Source organism: Amia ocellicauda, chromosome 7 (genome assembly GCF_036373705.1).
Source record: "Amia ocellicauda isolate fAmiCal2 chromosome 7, fAmiCal2.hap1, whole genome shotgun sequence".
In the NCBI taxonomy this organism is placed as follows: Eukaryota; Metazoa; Chordata; class Actinopteri; order Amiiformes; family Amiidae; genus Amia; species Amia ocellicauda.
In genome coordinates this window covers 30,778,393-30,797,129 of record NC_089856.1, presented here as the reverse complement: position 1 = coordinate 30,797,129, position 18,737 = coordinate 30,778,393, and the positions used below count along the sequence as shown (strand labels likewise).

General features: G+C 39.7%; 1 protein-coding gene across 8 annotated transcripts in view; it reads right to left on the bottom strand.

The window, feature by feature from the left end:
- Positions 1-559: 559 nt before the first annotated feature.
- Positions 560-18,737, bottom strand: part of kif1aa (kinesin family member 1Aa) — a 75,752-nt gene continuing 57,574 nt past the window's right edge. For 4 of the 8 annotated variants that reach the window (XM_066709138.1, XM_066709141.1, XM_066709140.1 and 1 more), the window contains 12 exons: positions 17,671-17,697; positions 11,366-11,480; positions 10,894-11,027; positions 10,680-10,741; positions 10,225-10,370; positions 9,761-9,961; positions 9,227-9,298; positions 8,885-9,003; positions 8,091-8,234; positions 7,664-7,856; positions 7,228-7,346; positions 560-6,915 (listed from right to left, as the gene is read on the bottom strand). In XM_066709138.1, the coding sequence (XP_066565235.1) occupies positions 6,873-6,915; positions 7,228-7,346; positions 7,664-7,856; positions 8,091-8,234; positions 8,885-9,003; positions 9,227-9,298; positions 9,761-9,961; positions 10,225-10,370; positions 10,680-10,741; positions 10,894-11,027; positions 11,366-11,480; positions 17,671-17,697 (1,375 nt within the window). In that variant the 3' untranslated portion in view covers positions 560-6,872. Of the gene's footprint in view, positions 6,916-7,227; positions 7,347-7,663; positions 7,857-8,090; positions 8,235-8,884; positions 9,004-9,226; positions 9,299-9,760; positions 9,962-10,224; positions 10,371-10,679; positions 10,742-10,893; positions 11,028-11,365; positions 11,481-12,930; positions 12,955-17,670; positions 17,698-18,737 lie in introns of all 8 variants that reach the window. The other 4 variants (XM_066709139.1, XM_066709142.1, XM_066709144.1 and 1 more) reach the window with 2 other exon arrangements.

The window sequence follows — 18,737 nt, the reverse complement described above, 5'->3', positions numbered from 1 at the left end:
AGGTTGATAGATTATCTTTGCAAAGGAGAAATGCTCAGTCACAGGGATGTAAATAAATGTGTGCACAAATGTGAGAGCTTTTTGTGCATATGATAAAATTCCTGGGATCTTTCCTTTTAGCTCGTGAGGCATATAAACACTGTACATGTTTATATTTTGATCAGTATACATCATCATGGAATATACCATAAGTATGGAGATCCAGTACTGTAGTGCTGTTTGTTTCTGTTTTTCATTCTCTCTCTTTAATTAAACATGTGGCTGAGAAGTCAAATCAGCTGACTTTTCCAAGACTGATTCATTTTGCTAATCCCAAGGTACCATTAAAACTTGTTGGAAGGGCTTTCCATTGCAGATCCCAGGTATAGATGATAATACTGTATTTGTCTCAGAATCCATACCTGTCAGTTTGCAAATTTGATACTGAAGACTGTTTTCTTCACTGCAGTGGGACTCTGCTGCAGACCCACACACACAATCCCTGTCTCTCACAAGTACTGTTGGATCCATGCTCCATGACACAAGAAATAAACTGACAGACAGACTCAGGAGACCTTGGCAGTGTTGCATAAGTTCCACGTTTATTTAATATCCGACAATGTGTTAAGTGTACACAAACATTTGAAGACTCTTAACTCCAACACTCAAATAGTTCGAGACATTGATTAAACTACTGCCCATTCATGATGGTACAAACGGGTTACAGCTGTATAATACATCGTCCACAGCAATCATGTTTATATACAGAGCAAAGAAAGAAAAAAGAATAAAAGAAAGAAAGAAGGATCATGATGATGTATTTAGTTTTACAGAGTTAAGGAAGAACCCTTGGGTACTATTCAGATATGGAAGCACAGAAATAAAATGACATTTTAAAAAATGTGCCTTTCTCTTTTTTGAAGTTTATGTCTAACACAACATCTAGTAAGATGTGCTGAAAGTGATCACAGAGGTTCCAGGTGAGGGGAGAATGGGTCGAGAGTGACGTCTATCTGTGCACAACCTGCAGGATGTCATCTCAGAAACCGTCTCATGCACCATAAGCTGTGGCAGCCTAAATCAGGAACATTCTTCCCACACACCTATATGACAGTGTTTTGTTAAGCCTGTTTTGTTAAGGCTCTGTTAAGCCAAACTGGACCATAAAATTGGACAGTGTAAACATTAGGGACAGTCATGTCTGCTATAAGTTTAGAGCAAACCATAAATAATCAGACAGAATACATACACTAATCTAGCCATCAACTGTATTGTTGATCTTAATTTGGCCAGTGTTAGCTGAGGTCTACTGCTATAATTACATTTTGTTCACCCCTGCTCATAGTCAAAACTTTGAATGTAGTTTGAATGATGTGTCTATTACCTTATATATTTGTCTATTTTTTTCCTTTTCTATTTACAAAACAAAAAAGTCTACAACAATGTATCTACAAAAGCAGATACCCTGTGGGTGACGACATGTTATTCTTGAGGGAAATGATTAACAAAATTCTGGTATAAAAACACATGCAGTCACTGGACTTTCACCCAGATTTCGCCAGGCAAAAAGTGTCTTTGTGTGTGTCAATTCAATTAAATAACTATATGTTTGGGGTCCATCGCAGTACTTTAGAAATAATATATATACTAATAAGACATATTTACTGGTAAATAAGTTAGGTTTTGCAATGTAAATGATAATGACTACAAAGGAAAAAAGGTACAAATTTCAAACTAATTATATAAATATCAAGTATTTATCTTGAGAGTTCCTGACCTTGCACTATATTCGTCTGTGAGAAACCACACAAGATTCCTGCTGCCACGTCATTGGGACAGACATTGTGAAGTCACGGGACAGTAGTTTTTTCCCAACTTCCCTTTCTCCAACAGCAAAAAAAGGCCACAAAATCATTACTGGCAAATTACACTTCATATTTTTGCGATACTCGTCTTTTATGTTTTGTTTTTTAAATCCCCACAAAATGAAAAATTACTAGAGCTAAGTAACAAGATGAAATGCAAAAATACGCTGTTCCACCAGTGAATGTCTTCCAGTATGAATATGATATGATAGTGGGATTTACTAATATATGCAAAATAATTAACCATTGTTTTTGGGCTATCCTACCAATCCACTTAAACTCCATCAGCTACGTGGGGCAGTCAGGGAGGGCTTTATAATCACACCCTAAGTGTAGTGTTCACAATCACAAAAGGAGTCTTCTCCAAATCACTAATTATTACTTTTCTCTTGTTCTAGAAACAACCCTGCATGATATAGCTAAGTCAGTTTGATATTCACGGCATGCAACGATACATACATTCTTAATATACAAAACAGAGCAGCAAAACTCTGGTGTATTCCACCGTAGCACAGTATCAGTTATAAAGCTTTCTTCTAAGTAATGGCTGAGTAAGGTGACCAAAAACTGAGATAACTGCAATTTAAACAAATAAATTAATACAAAACATCAGCAACCTCAAACTCTGCTGAGCCTTTTTGTTGCATTTTTTTTTTTTTTTGAAGGACAAGTGTTCTTTAACATACAATATCTTGTTAGTGTTCAGCTCAGAGATTAGGGAATACTTTAAGCAGCTGTAGGGAGATGCAAATGTAACTTTTCATTGCTGCTATCCTGCTGTATATTGGCCTCTATGATCATCTGAGATTGAGACATAAGCATATTGTAATTATACTATTTTACCTGTATTGAAGCCCAGGTTGTGTTTGTATGCATGGATACAAATGTTATGCCAGTTTGGGATGACATGAAAAATATTTGCATAAATCAATAACAAAAAATAAAGACGAGGTAAATCTTTATTTGGTTTAGTTTTTTACTGTAGTGTGGTTGCTCTCCAGTGTCAATTACACAGACCAGTTGTTTTCACATCCTTTCTGTGCTTCTAATCTCCCTTCTTAGAAAACGGTCTTGGCATACATTTCCCAGAGCCCATCGTTCTGTTCTTTGACGCTCCCTAGCTGTGAGCATGCTCTGTAGGTTGGCTGGCCTCAGGCATGCTCTTCACTCCAGTGTTGTCTAGAACAGCTGGATGATTCAACCAAAAAGCTCTATCCTGATGTTTCCAAAAGACTAAATCTCTATCAGAATGCTCAGGAAACAAAATGCTTACACCTATGGTTGGCTGACCAAAGGCATTTACAATTTGCTCCCTGTGAGTAAAGCTTTGAGACTGAGATTCAAGATACCAAAAATAGCAAACATGCACCTTAATTACCGAGCACAGAGTACTAGAACACTGGAGAGTTTCCACTTGCAGAACCCAGAGAAATAAAAATGTATATACTATCCTTCCTACATTGACCGTGGTGGAATGTCTGTCGGGGCTACAGAAATCAACCAATAACATCTCATGTTATAGGAACATGTGACCTAGCAGAGGCTCTACACATTTACAGTGTTTCATATTCATTTGGGAATGTGGATTGCCTTGAAAAATGCAAATCCCGCATTTGTTAATCGATCACCCAATTTGCTGCATAGTTAGTGACTTAAGAGAGACTCTAATTCAGTTGAGGTCCTTGACTAGGTTGAACCTCAACAGTGTACTGTTTACTAGGTAAAATAAAAGGCTGCATTATCAATATTCTTCTTTGACCCTTTAGACTTTGCTAATGTGAATGGTTATTTTGTTGATTAAAATAAAACCCTGTACTTCCTTTGACACCTGCTGAATGTGTGTATGAAATTAATAGGAAATATGATAAAAAATCATAATATTGTGTCACTTTGCTGTTTCTAATTGTTAAAAAAGCACAGTTAAATTTAAAGTTACAGTATGGGATCCTATGCCCCTGCTTCTTAAACCGTACACTTCATGTGTATACTGGGATTCTCATTATATCAGACAATCGAAAAGCATGTTCAAGTTCTCAGTTTGTGGGCACCTTAAATTTGGGAGCTCCAACAGTTCATTATTCACCCAAAACCCAATACATCAGCCTGATGTGAAGGAGTTGTGCAGGTTACTTGTTCCAACTCATTTCATATACTCTTCCTCTGCATGATCATGAAAATCACAGGTCTATCCGTTACTATCCAATTCCCATTTCGTTCTTCCCCTCTTCCTTTTTCACCCTTTGGTGAGGCTGACTGTAAAACTCTGCACCTCCACTATTAGATCTGTTGAATGGAATACATCTTAGCAGGAAAAAAGCTGGAATGCTGCTCTGACAGAAGCTGAACAGATATTCTTAAACTTTAAGGCAAAGGTAATGGCAATGGAAATAGACCTCCTCCAGGCCTTTTGTCACCATTTGAGCAACACCATGAGAGGCTGAGAGGGACCAGTAGGCCGGGGTCAATCTGCCTGGAGACAGGGATCTCATTTAATGTTTTCTGCTCCCTCCACAGGGAAGGCGGTGAAATGAAACGCTAAACAAAGTGCATTAAGGAATCAATGAGAAATTAAAAGTGAGGAAAGTGAATGTCTTGCTGTGAACTTGTGAGAGCCGAGACCAGTACCATAAGCTACAAATAAGGTGCTAGACTGAGAACTAGAAAAAAGTCTGGCGGCAAGCTCAATCCATTCTCATGACCAAAACAAGCCTGCATACATAACTTGATATGTTCTCTAGTCTGATATGTATAAATGTATAGATGACGCTAACTAATTAAATAGATGCTTATAAAATGTCATATGTGACTTCTCATACAGGCACACTAAGTGTGCAGCATGTACATGTAATTTACAAACATAAACAGCATTTGCCTTACTTATCTATATATATATATATATATATATATATATATATATATATATATATATATATATATAAATAATATATATTGTTGGGTTTTTGGGACAATAGGCAAAGGCTGAGATCAAATCAAAGCTTTGACCTACCCTCTAACAGAAAACTACAAACCTCTTGTCAATGGTATCTTTCTCATCAGATGCTTTTTTCTTCTCGTGAATCTTACCACTATCAAATGCAGGTTTGTAATTTGTTAATTGTGTGTGGGTCAAGGTTTTTATTTAATCTGGCCCAAAGTCAGTCAAGGAGAACAAAGGCAGCCAGATATACTGAGACAGTGTGGTAGATCAACAGAGGCTACAAGAAATGGATAGGGAGGGGCTACCTAGAGTAACTGCATAACAACCATACCTTCAATCACAGCCCTCAAAGACACAATGTACTACACATCTGTGCGATAGGGAATCAGAAAAGACTTCAGGATGCATTCACAGCAAACAGAGATACAAATTTAGAGAAATCAAGATTTTGTAAGTGCCAGTAATTGTTATGAAATGCACACATTCCCTGTCTGTGCATAAAACAGAAAAGCCTTCATCAATCTCATCAATTAGAAGACTGTCGATGAAAAGCAGACAACCTTACAAGCTCACTTGCACATTTATCCCTTATTATGTCTAACAGCTTTATTCACAGCCAGCTAATGGTGTGAGCAGTGCTAAATAGCAGCAGGGTGGCACTGTAGTCAAAATTGCATGTAATTACTTTGTTATAGTCATCTACATCCATAGCAGCTTAGTTTTCATTTTGTTTTTTGCACAAGGACATTCCAGTTATTTTGTTTGTTTAAAGAAAATTGTGACCAATTAAAGGATCTATTCTGTAAAGTTTACAGTTTAGGGATACTTCTGAATAAAAGTGCAATATGCGGAAATTATCTTCTAGTTTAGTAAAAATATAAATGTCTTTATAAATAAATACATTAATAAATAAATTATTAAATAAATACATACATACATAAATAAATAGTGTTTTTTTTTTAAGAAAAAAAAGCTATCATGCAAAGCGAGAAAGAGGGAGTGACATTTTCGGAAAACCTGACTTAATGGACTGTCAGTACATCGTGTGGTTATTTTGCCTTGTCTGAGGTTAGCAAAGGTAAACCCCTACAATAAACTATAAAGTGTGCTCAGCCAGATGAGATCCTGTGCTGGAACCATCTGGGAGTGCACGAAGGCAAGATATCTGTCCTATTACTGACTAGACAGAAAATAAAATAAAACATGCACTAACCACCAACAGAACTCTTCGGGCTCAATTCAGTTAATATGTTAGTTTCTACACTGCCAAAGAAAAGTAATGAAAGCAACTCAAATACACATGAAAGCATCAAAGTTCTCATTATTCCCCGCCCTCCCCCTCCTATCCATCTTCCACCAATCTTGGCAACAGCTCTGTAAGCCATGAGATCTCACTGTTTCACTGGGGTAATTATAACCTTGAAGAGGATCTGAATGGATTCATGAAGAAATACTTGGTGTTTAACACTGACCTAAGTGCTGTGAAGTCACCAGAGGGCTGCTTTAACATTGTATAGCCGTACAGACACAGAGCTATAGAGGGTGCAGTTGGATGGTCATTGCACTGTTAATGAAGCTGGAAAATGGATGTCAAGAATGAAAGAATCTAAAAAATAAATTCACTTTTTGGAATCACATTACGAGAATAGAACTGGAGCAGCTTTACATAGAGAAATAACTGGTATTATTGTCAAATGAAGCCCTTGTCTATGGGGCAGCAAAATGCATTTTTTGAAATGGAGAAAAAGCAGCTATTCTGGAAATAGACACCACCCCTCACTTCCTCCTTAACGCCCCGACTTGGAATATTCCAGAATGATAGGGTCGTGGTCGCCCTGGTAAATGATTTTCTGATGACTGGCCCATCAGTTACAGAGCCTGACAGACAGTACTGGGCCTTGCAATTCAGTCTTGGTTTGGTTGTGATAAACTGAGAGTGTGCAAGAGCAGGCAGGTTACATGAGAGACTGAAACAGCACAGGGATAGGGCGTTAGGTCAGGTGATCTATATACATGGTTAGTCTTTGTTTTCTATGTCATTCATTTTGTTTTTGTTTTAAGACTTGTTGGGGAAGAGGATGGTGAGAGTTTTAGATCCTCATTTGTCCAGCTCTTCTCCTAGAAAGCTTTGATCTAGGGAACAAGAGAAGAAATGAGTTGATTACAGCCCTCTACGGAATATGCTCCTTTTGTTGAGTGTCTTCTATTTTTACACATCTTTATCTGTCGTTCTTCCGTATTAGATCCTTAGATGTCATGCTAATAAGTCATTTCAATAAAAATAACAAAAACAACAAAAATTGCTTGTGAAAAGACATCTCAAAGCTAAGTCAAATATACATTGTCCACAAAGAAGCAAAATACGTTTCACAGTATTAAAATATAAACAGTGAAATAAATGTTAACTATAATAAATAAAAGTCAGTTGCAGCTCAGATGTATTACCTGATGGATCCAGCAAGGAGAGGGTTAAAGGCATACAGCCAGTCGTGCATCTCCTTGTCGTTGCTGGCTTGAAGTAGTATACCACGATGCTCAGTGCAGACTGCAAATGTGTTGGGGGTCTGCAAATCAACACGGGATGGTTACATTGACAAAAAGACCGGCTTAATCAGTCTCAATCAAATGTATGCTCATGGCATCCTGTTTCGGGTGAGATGGTTAGTCTATTTTGTGTAGTGTATGGTTGCTTGCTTAATGTGTAGACATATACGTTACAACACCTAAAAGCATGGTATAAAGGGTTATTGATGTGAGAATAATTAAGTTCTTGTGTCTTCTCCATACTGAAAGATTAATGTGATAATTATGGGAATCTAAGGCCAATAGAACATATTCAAATTAGCCAACTAAGAAAACAAAGGACATTGGCAGGTCTCACCTTCAGCATGGCCTGCTGGTCCTCGCTGTACTCCACCTGGGCAGAGGAGAGGTTGAGGATCGCTCTTTCCACGCTGTCCTTGTCACTATTGTAAATGTAGACGTACGGCCGGCGCACCACCACATATCGCTTCACCCAGCCATTGGTGTGAGGCTCCAGGAAGTGCAGGTAGCCCTTCTTTGACACGATGGGGCTGGAGAATTAAACACAAGGTCTCAATGTAAAACAGGCCTGCTTCTGTGCCATAGTTTGTTAAAAAGAAATATTGACTGGACAGCATTTCACTATTGAAAAATGGGCCTGGGCTAATCTAAGGCCAATGAAGCAAATAGGCATCATTCAAGCATAGAAAAGGCCTAGGAGAGTGCACTGTTGAACCTTTGCCTTACAAAACCATGGCTCTCAAGGATCTTGCACACACACTCACCTGACGCGGATCTCCTGGATGTCAGGGACGTAGGAACGCACTCTTCTCTTCAGATCCACGACTCCACTCGGAGACTTCTTTATCTCTCCTTCCTGGAGGGAGTCAGGGTCGGGGCTAGCAGAGCGCGAGCGCAGCTCCGGGGTTCTGCGTCAGACCAACAGACTACATTAGACTCTATATCTGCACCGGGCCGCTGGCATGAACCAATCCCCACTAAATTGAGAGTGCAGCAGGGGCTAGGGAGGAGGTTTCACTGAGTTTCCTGAGATTCAAACCTTGGTGTTGGTTTGAGTTGAGGTTATGGTTATGGTTATGGTTCTGCCTTACAATGGGGTGGATATTCAAAACCACCATTGGTTCTAATCCATATCTTCAACCTCAACCTCAACCCAACGAAGAGATAAATGTTTTAATAAACCTCCTTACTTCATTAATACATACATCTTCCTTTAAACAAAACAATTGGAATACCATCTGAGCCTGAAACTCTATTCTACTAAAAAAAAACAGTACTCTACTCCTAACAACAATCCCATTTACACTTACCTTAACAATTAACGACCAAAAAATAATTCTAGAATCAAATCTGATATCTAAAACCTCTGACACCAAACCAAATGTAACTTTAATACAGTCTTTCTGTGAATCACTATAAATAAGGTGTGTTAAAAAAGGAATAAATAAAGAACACATTTGTTATTTATGTGAATGAAGTAGGTTTTTGCCCAATGTGTGCATTACAATAAGCTCAAGATTCTCCTACAAAGTAAGGGCAGCAGTGTTCCTGGCCTTACCTGAGCTCTGAGTTGACAAAGCGTCCCTCCACCAGAGAGGGGCAGGTGGATGAGGGGGTCAGGGTGCTCAGAGTAGAGGCAGAGGGGTCCCTCATTAGGGTGACAGACATCTCTGACAGCTGAAACACACAGAAACCCCACCTGGCTGTCAGAACACACACAGGCCTCTGGGGATGTACAGAGGATGTACAGAGGATATACATTTTGACCATGGAATAGACATTCATAATCTGAATATCTATACTTATTTATTTTGCTAATGTATCTAGAACTAACCCACAACAGTCTTGAACTCTTGGGCTGCAATTCACGTAATACACGCATGGTAAAATGAGGAGTTACCTTGCTCTCGCTGGCGCTGACACACACATGGCTATACTCCCTGTTGAAGGTGTGAGTGAGAAGCCGCAGACACTAAAAGAAACAAACAGCACAGCAAGGCAGAGTGTCACTGGAAACTCACATCATTACTGCACCACGACAGAGGAGGGGTCTGTTTCAGCTGAGCCCTGCCGACTGCGCACTCTGCCAACAAGTTCAACCTGCTTGGTGTTTCAGAGTCGTGACCTCCTCTTTAGGGATTAGACAACTTAAGCTCTAGGAAATCAATCAGAAATTCACGCATTTCCTAATCCTTTTCCTAAATACTCAACGATTATCAGAGTTGCTTTGGAAATAAATCATATTTAAATCCACTATCACTCTAGTATATTATAACGTGACAGAGGCCACTGTATAGTTTTGGATTGCTGGTCATGTTGGCCACAAAATGAATGTGGGTGCATAACCTGGGAAGCTTTGAAAGGTGTACTACTAGATATGCACAGTACTGTGGAGAGTTAGAAATGCAGATAACATGGTCACCAGTGAGGTTACCTTGGCAGCCAGCTCTCTCTGCCTCTCGTTGGGGCTGTCGAGTGGGAGGTTGGGCCCCGGGGGGCTGATGTCTGAGGCGGAGGAGGACTGGGATGAGTCACTCAGCTCCTCGCTTCCGCAGGACGACAGGGAGTCCTGGCCGCTCAACAGAGTGGTCTCCAGCTTCTCTCTCAGCAGCAAGTAGTGTCTAGTCTTCTCCACCTGTCAGGACAAGCACACAGACAACCAGGTGCACTGTCAGCACTGGTATTGCACTTTCCCTGGGCCCTGGTGAGCAAATACCGCAAATTTAAATATGTTGGAAACACTGTCAGAGCTGCAAGTGTTCGCATATTTAGGTTAATTCAAGGCAGAGGCTTTAGTTACACAGGAACTCAATGTCCAAGCTAAAGGGTGTCTGTGGTAAAGATAACAGAGGAAAGGATTTTGTGTGCAACAATATGCCCACACTGGCTGGCACATACCTCCTGTAGCAGGCTGAGCTTCTCCAACTCCCATTGGTGGTCCAGAATGAGGCTGTCACTCCGAGGCCTCCAGCCAGCCAGGTTCTCCTCCCCACGGACATAGGCCACAGAGGTGTCCAGGACCCTTCTGCGCCTTCTCTGCATGCCTGAGAAAAAATAGCAAACGATCCGATCACACAGAGAAGGTAAACAAATTAAGTCAAAGTATGTCCAGTAATACACACATGCACATATATATATATAAATATATACAATGTTTCACACACAGTCCCTTCCACTTTTGTCCTTGTGTTTAATGGATCACTTGCTATTAAAATGCTACTAAAATCTGAATGGATGTCACTGTTTCTGACTACAGCGGTGTCAGGAAAGCTCTAGGATTTAACTCCATGACCTTCTCCCTTGGAGGTACAGAATGAAGACTGGCAGACGCGGTGGAGGAATTACACACTCACCTGGGCTCCCTGCATCTGCCAGGTGGCACAGGCTGACTTCATACACCCCAGTCACACGGTTACTATGGATAGAATGACAGGGGTCAGAACACCACATGGACACCAATTTACTGTAGTGTAATCACACACACAGCTTTCTGGAGAACATTTTTAATAGTTTCTGAGAAGAAGATGAGAGATGTAATATATCCCACAGCTCCTGAGGAAGCCTCACCTCTCCGACGCCTTCAGGCTTCCACTGCCAAAGAGGTTGCGGATGGAGCGTGAGGCCGGCAGTTTGGCATCTCTGGAGTAGAACACCATGCAGAAGTCTTTAGTTATTACTGTTGGCTGTGTGCAGTTCTCCATCTAGGGTGCAGGAACATATAGGAAATATAAGCACTGATGGCCAAAGCCAAGCAACAAACTGGGCTGTTGATATCCATTATAACATTTAGCCAGCACACTGCTCACCTAAAAATAGCAGTGCATATTAACACTGCACATATTTTGAATCTCTAACCATTTAAGGTTGTCCATAGGGATCAAGTAGTGAATAAGCAGTAACAAAGTATTACCACTGTAGAGTATAGTAAAACTACAGCAAAATACAAACTAAAATACCACACAAATATACCATGAATTGATAACTGCCATCAGACATAGCTTCTAGAAAAATTCAGTTAGTGAAACACAGGTCCAGTTACCTCCAGGTAAGCAGAGAGGGTCATGTAGATTTTCTCTCCATATGGAGTCACTCGGTTCAGCAGCAGAGAGTTGTGCATGGAGCTGTCCCAAGCTGTCTCAAAGCGATAGAAGGTCCTTTGGAGAAACACACAAGAGAGAAGAGGCAAGAGAGGAGCTATATTATGGGGGTTCTAGGTTGGGAAACTCCATGAATGTGTCCCCAAAGATGACTAAAGAAGTACAGTCTGTGTGTCCCTAACTGAGGACAATAATCAAAGTTTCTATCCTGTTATAGGTCAGTTGGTCATTGTTAAAATGAGATCAGTCTGTGTGTGTCCTGCAGTGAATTGAGCAATGCAGGTTCTCAGCTTGTTTCCTTAAGGGCCAGGCTTCAATGCGGAACACTATCTGCAGATAAATGTGGTATGAAACTACCTTTTCAATTTGGTTTGAAACTTGGCCAGTGTAAATAACTTTGATCTCACAATGAGAGGCTGCTCTCCCCTCCAGCTACTGACAATCACAGGTTTGGTTATGACAGACAGCAGATGCACTACTGACAGATAAAAATGGCAATCAATTTGACATGGTCGACAAGAACTGAGCTGAAGAGGAGGCAATGCCTAACCAGAGTGCTTGAATGCAGGAGCACTGCAAGGTTCAGGCAGATGGACAATTCCAAAAACACAGTCTCCCACAGAGCTTTAACACTTGGTGAGACTCATATGTTTACAGTGCTCCTAGATATATCCTATATCATCAATGGAGATAAGGACAACTGACAAGCTATTTCATGGACAAACACAATGGTGTTAAGGTCCAGTTCAACAGTGATTGCAGGAATAAAAGGTACATTTGTATATTCAGATTAGATCAGCCTGGCATTGCGGATGATCAAAATCAATGGTGGAGGGCTGTTGAATGAGTCTCTAAATACATTATATCAAAGACTAAAGTCAATAATCCTAATTAGGTCTAGCTAATTGCTTTATGGAAGTTAGTCCTCATAAGATTCTGTGAAGCCAAGTAATGCATCATTAATTTAATTTAAATTTAATACAAATCTGCAGTTTGCAGCCCTCAAAGACTGGAGTCATAAACATTGTTACAGAATTGACCACATTATATATCTAGCAGATATGAATTCTTAGTTATTGTAGGTATTTTGTGTATAATGTCTATTTTGATCACTAAACTGTGATATCTAAACACTATTCTGAATAATTAGCATCCTTGTAAGTGCCTGTGTATGTGGGTGGGTGAAATTGCCTCTGATTGTCAGTAATAGATATTAACATGAGACGAAATGTTATCCCACATAAATATGAGAGACAGCTCATCACAGGGCACATGATGCACACATCTTTTATAAGGACAACAGCAAGTTCAAGACACATATTGGATAAACACTCACAAAACTTGGGAGATAGATAGACAGTACCCGCATGCAACACAAACCTAAGTGAGGGGCTGTGTTTATTAGGATTAATATTCATTGAACAACGATGACAAATCAGTACAGAAGAGAGGGGATGAGAGAGAGGGAGACAGACGGGATAGCAGTGCAAGGGAGGGTGAGATATACCTATGGTCAATTCCCAACGAAATGCTTTGAGAGGAAGGAAACCAGCAAAAGAATAAAATGTGAGAGTTTAGAAGTAGTTATGGCAGTGGGCTTCATGACTGAAGCAGGTACATTTTCCTTCTGGGTGCTCAAATACTCTTATTCAGAAAATTACTAACAAATGTCAATGAGAATGTTTTAATTATTATTATTAGACTTAGTATTCCAGTCAATAAACTGTCCTAATATTCTCTGTCAGTGGCATTGCTTAATACTAATAATTTTTTATCTATTATATACCTATTATAAATTCAAATCCCATTTTCCAAGTTGAACTGTAAACTCTATGGGAGTAAAACAATTGTAAAATTTACGTGAGCACCCTACAAACTTACTGTCTAGACAGCTCCTCTATTTATCCTGCATATCGGGTAAGAGTAAAACACTGAGCCGAGCTAGAGGAAGTTCTTCAAAGGTTACTGCTTCCTGGCTGTAGTGGGGAGTCTTCTCACCATGAGGGAGTGGTGGTGGTGGTGGGGGGGGTTTCTGGTATTGTGCCTCACGTCAGTTTGTAATGATATGTTAAAGATTTTGGAAGGAGCGCTGCAGTGAAAAACTCACTCACTGTGTGGCACCCAGAAGGAAAACCGCTGCAGGAATTTAGTACATCAAGAGGTGAGGAACAGCTGTGTTGAAAGGGAGGTGGGGGGGGCAGTTCAGTGAAGCCCAGGAAAGAGTGACCTAAGGGAAAAGGAGAAGCTTCACCACACCTCATAAAGCTGCCTGGGGATTGTCAGTGAACAGCGCTGAGGTGGGCCTCAGTCAGTGCTGACACTCCCATTCACAGCACTGGATCCTCTTATAAAGCTTTTTTGCGTCAGTGCAACATTTGCCCTCCTTTCCCTTGTTCTTCAACAATGCAAATGGATGAACACATGGGAAAGCACAACTTCACCTGCTTTCCTGGCAGTGGTTAGGCTTATTTTTACCAAGGGAAATAAGTTGAACAAATATTGCACAGCACCTAAAGGTTTGGAAAGTTGTCCCGCAGTAACTGTAGTCTGCAGAACATTTCATATGCAAACATATTCCGGCAACGAACACCATAGATATTGTTTCAGTGTAGTAACTTACAAAAGGTATAGCAGTATTAAAACTACTTCATTCTGGATGTATTTTTGCACTATATCCATACTGCAAATTACTCCATGTGTGCATACAGCAAGATACTCATGGAATCAATTTGCCAGAACAAATTTCAGTATTGGCTCTTATTAGTTTGTTGACAGCACAGTATGGACACAAACAACTAGGTTTACCAAGAATAAGCCTGAGCTAGTCTTGGTCAGACTGGTTAAGACCATTTCCCTCTGGTAAGGACACCCATTCCTGTGACAGGGGTGTTCTCTGGGGCAGGAGGGGGGGGCTGGTTCTATGCTGTTACTGAGAAAACAGCTGGATGCAAGCAAGAGATGGCTTTCTGCAAAGACCTCGGGTGAAATACAAGAGCTCTATCTCTCTGAATCTTGACATTTAATTAGGGATTTTTAATAAAAAAATGGCTGCTGGGCATTACTATCAGGTGTGCTACATTCTAACGCAGGCTCAGAAGAGTGTTTAAAAGAAGGAGTCTAAGCCAAATACATGATGTTCAAAGTGCTAACTAATTAAGTGATAATTTTGCTGTAATTTGATAAAACATCAAGGAATAATGGCCATCACTGCCACCTCATCGCCATTACTGGTAATGCAAAATATACATCAGTGTTCAGTTAATTTTAACTGATTAATATCCACAAAAACACGCTTATAAGCGATATATATTAAACCACCTTAGTTGCTTGTTGGTAGAAAAAAAAAACAGTAGCTGTTCTTATAGAAAATATAATGCAAAATGCAGTTCTATGGCAGGGTTGTCCACACATGCACAAGAACAGCTGTTTTAAGACACTATGAATGGCCAACAATAATTCAACAGAAAAATACTGTTTTTGACATGTTGGTAATGTACTTGGGTTGTAAATTCAGAGAGATCATCGATTTACATCTTTACACATAAATGCAGTATGATGCATTTACTTTACAGGGGTGGTCAAGCTGTTCTAGCAGGGGACTATATAATATAATTAACCCAGTAGAAGAGTACAAAAAATATACACAGCTGTCTAATGACCATTTAATAACCGTTATGATCAAAGATTACAGGATCTCATAGAATAACTGAATTATCCCTCTTTCCAGTGTGTTAAATCATCAAAGTACCATTTGTATTCATTCTTAAAAAAACACCATGCAGCTGCAAAACTCCCATAAAAGTTGAACCCAGAGATTAACACTTTTATGATAGGGATGGATGTATAGACAGCTGTGTTTGTAATATGACACTGGAGAACAATGTGGCAATCAGCTCTGCAGTCATAGATGGATATTTCCACAATAAAACTGAAAATTTCCCCTAGGTGAAGATCAGAATAATGCCAGACCAGATAATCTGATGTAAATATATATATTTTACATATTAAATATTATGTCTGTTAATTTATAGCACTATATATAATAAATAAGCACTCTTTCACTGTACCCCTGCCTGTGTGTTCCTGAGTCCCAGGCGCCATGTACATCCCCACACAGTGTCACAATATATATCAGTGCTGAGAAAAGCCCCAGCAAATAATAAGGGTGAATAGATACATTCATTTATTACTGACTAAAGAAGCAGGATGTAGGAACCCTTGTCTAAAAATGCAAAAAAAGACACTTTGGCAATCCCAAGAAAATGACATCATATATTGATAAATGCTGATTTTTCATTCTATACTACCTTTCTCCAGTCTTATGTGGTGAGCTGTGCATTTTCCAACAAGAGACCTTTTTTAACTTGAACAGCAACAACAAGAAAATGTTACTTTTTTGAGAGTCACAATATAAACTGGACCTGCATTGTAAAGAAAACGCTGGACTCGTGTGAAACACATTGATGTTCAATGGTTCCCCAAACTGTGATGTCGTGTCAGGGGCTGTAAATTGCCCGCTCATCTTACTGCTTAATAACATATTGGTTCTTTGCTTTCTTCTTTTGTCTTCTGTGAATATTTTCTTACTTAAAGACTTTCTTTGTGATCTGAAATGAACACATCTGTTGGGTGCACTAAGTGCATGTTTAATTTATTTTTCAATCAAGGCCACTGCATCTAATGTACAAATAGCAGCAGGTGTTCCCAGTTTAACCTGCAGTAAGAACACACTCAAAATTCACTCTTACAATGGTTCTGACCAGACCACCATATTTTGATATGTGTTATAAGATAATGTGATTTGCTCTGTTTATTCACCAGTCAGGTGGTCCAACAGGTACAATGTGTCTTGTGTGAAGGTCAGCGAAGAGAACATAAGCTGATATTGGTCTTCTGAGAACATGTCCTTATCTGTGCCTTCAATTTACGATAACAGGAGATTTAAAAAGGTTTTGAGAGCAAAGTGAATGAACATTTTTTTCCACACCTGCTGTTCCTTTGCATGTGTCTTCTAAACAAAATACACAATTGTATTATACTTTTCTCAGAGACAGACCCAAATCTGTTAAATTAACCATAGATTTTTGGAGGAGAAAAAAACCCATCACATTAATAATGATTTTAGAAAAATATTAATTGACGATAACCACGACTATTTGCTTTGACAAAGAGAACAATACTGTATTCCTTGGTAAAGATGAGTGTGTCATATTGTTAAACTTTCATGCTGACTACTAGAAAATCTGAATCATCAGTTCCAGAGCATGGTAACAGAAGAAGTGTGCATCTCACAATAATCCTTAATTCCTTCTCAATTAACTCTCAATTAGCCTCTCAATTAGCTTTGTAAATGCCTCTAACTGTAAGATGCCTATTAAGATCTTTAAAAAACACATATCTCTATGAATAGAAATAAGAAGACAGGGAAAGGATAGAAAAAGCAGCTTACAGCAATTGTGTTTGGTCAAGGAGTAGGTAAAGATTTATGGCATTAAAATCCTGTAAAACCCCGCAATCCTTAAAGCAGACGTTTGTAGTTTTCCATACTTCACCTGTGCTAGTGAAACCAAAGTATTTTCAGTTGCATTTGAAAACTCAAAATTATGATAGTGGAGGTTTCTGGAATATAATGATGTCACACAATCAGAAGCTAAACTGCTGGAAAAAAAAAACCCAATTATTTTTCCAGATCTCTGCAACCTAAAAACTTAAGATCCCCTTCTCATTTTTGCCAGTGAAAAGTGTAATCTCAGGCACAGAGAGACCAAAATAGGGAGAAGTTTTGGTGGAAAACTAAGAACTCTGGCTTTAAGGTTTTTCAGTTGGTACTATAGAAAAGGAAGATAGATGGGAATATAATAACGAGTCTCTGTAACACCTCCAGCAAATAATGCAGCCAAACCACAGCCCAAAGAAGCAAAAGCGGATCATGCAGCCTCTGTTATGAGGTTGTCCCACAGCAGCTCAAAACACATCCAAAGGGGTCTTTGCAGAAAAATCACCTATTGCATGTCAAACTGAACCCAAACCCAAAAGAAAGAAAACAATGAGACGGAAACCCAAAGACAGACAGACAGGGGTAAACAGAGTGAAATCAACATAAAGAGAAAGCCCGGAAACAAAGAGTTCAAAAGGAGGAAAATCGATCGGATGGATTTGACCGAAGGGAATGGGTAGAAGGTTGAATGGAATGGAGTGAAATTCAAAACTAAACAGAATGGAGAGGAGAGGGATTTGAAAATAATACCTAGGCATATCCGAATCAAGAAACTGTCTGCAAAAACACAAAACAACATTCTGTTAGTGGATTGGAGGAAAAAAAATGTCAGCAACAGCATGTCAGCATGTTTGGCACAGCGCTGAGTAGAGGCCTAGCTTTAAGACAGGTCATGGGATTGGGCTCTTCCATTTCCCTTGTGACTGAGAGTAAGCTCATGAAGTATAGAGCCATAAAGCCTTTGACAGAATTTTACATTCAATTGACAGGGAAACAGGGAACAGAGTACCAGGGCCTGCATTAGTCATATCATATTAAGCTAGACTTCTACTCAGAGCTCTTTCATGGTCTTTCATTATTTTCCTTCTTTTGCAATGGAAAGCCAACCCAGGCCTGAAGCATGGAATTAGTCCAGGAAGGGGAGTAGACATTAGCAGCAAAGCAGTGTGGTTAAACCATCAGAGAGGAGGTCACTGGAGCAGTATGTAGTTTGGGAAGATATTCCCCCCCTCCTGCTGTACTCTACAGATAGTAATCTGTTTAAGAGGTGTAGTCAATCAGGGAAAGCTAATTAGCAAGGTCCAACCTGAGAAATACAGAAAAGTAGGGAATCAACGTCACTAGGTAACAGCCTGGGAACCTTAGTCACAAAGGAGATCTTTTTTAGTATATAGAATAGGGCTCATGGATTATAACAGTATAAGGCACAACAACAACAAAAAATCAGTTTCTGGAAGTTCATGCCAGTGCATTGTGAAGTGTGGCCTGGTTGTTTCTAGGGACTACAGTGAGAAGTGCACACAACTTTGTAGGGATTTAGGAAAGGTGTCTCAGTGTGGATGGGGGAAATGAAAACCAAAACGTGGGGGTCAATGGTAGCAAAACACTACCTCTGGTGACTTACACTGGAGATTCGCTAGGGCAGTCAAAAGCCTGGTGGTAAAAATAGGCACAATTCAGTTCAGCGTTTACTAGTATCTCATATCTGCCCATCTGGCTGAACCCGTGCCCGGCAATAAATGTCAGGGTGTGCGGTGACGTCTGAGTTCTAACAAGAAGCTCTCCCAGCATCTGCTGGTACTGCTCCTTACTGCAGT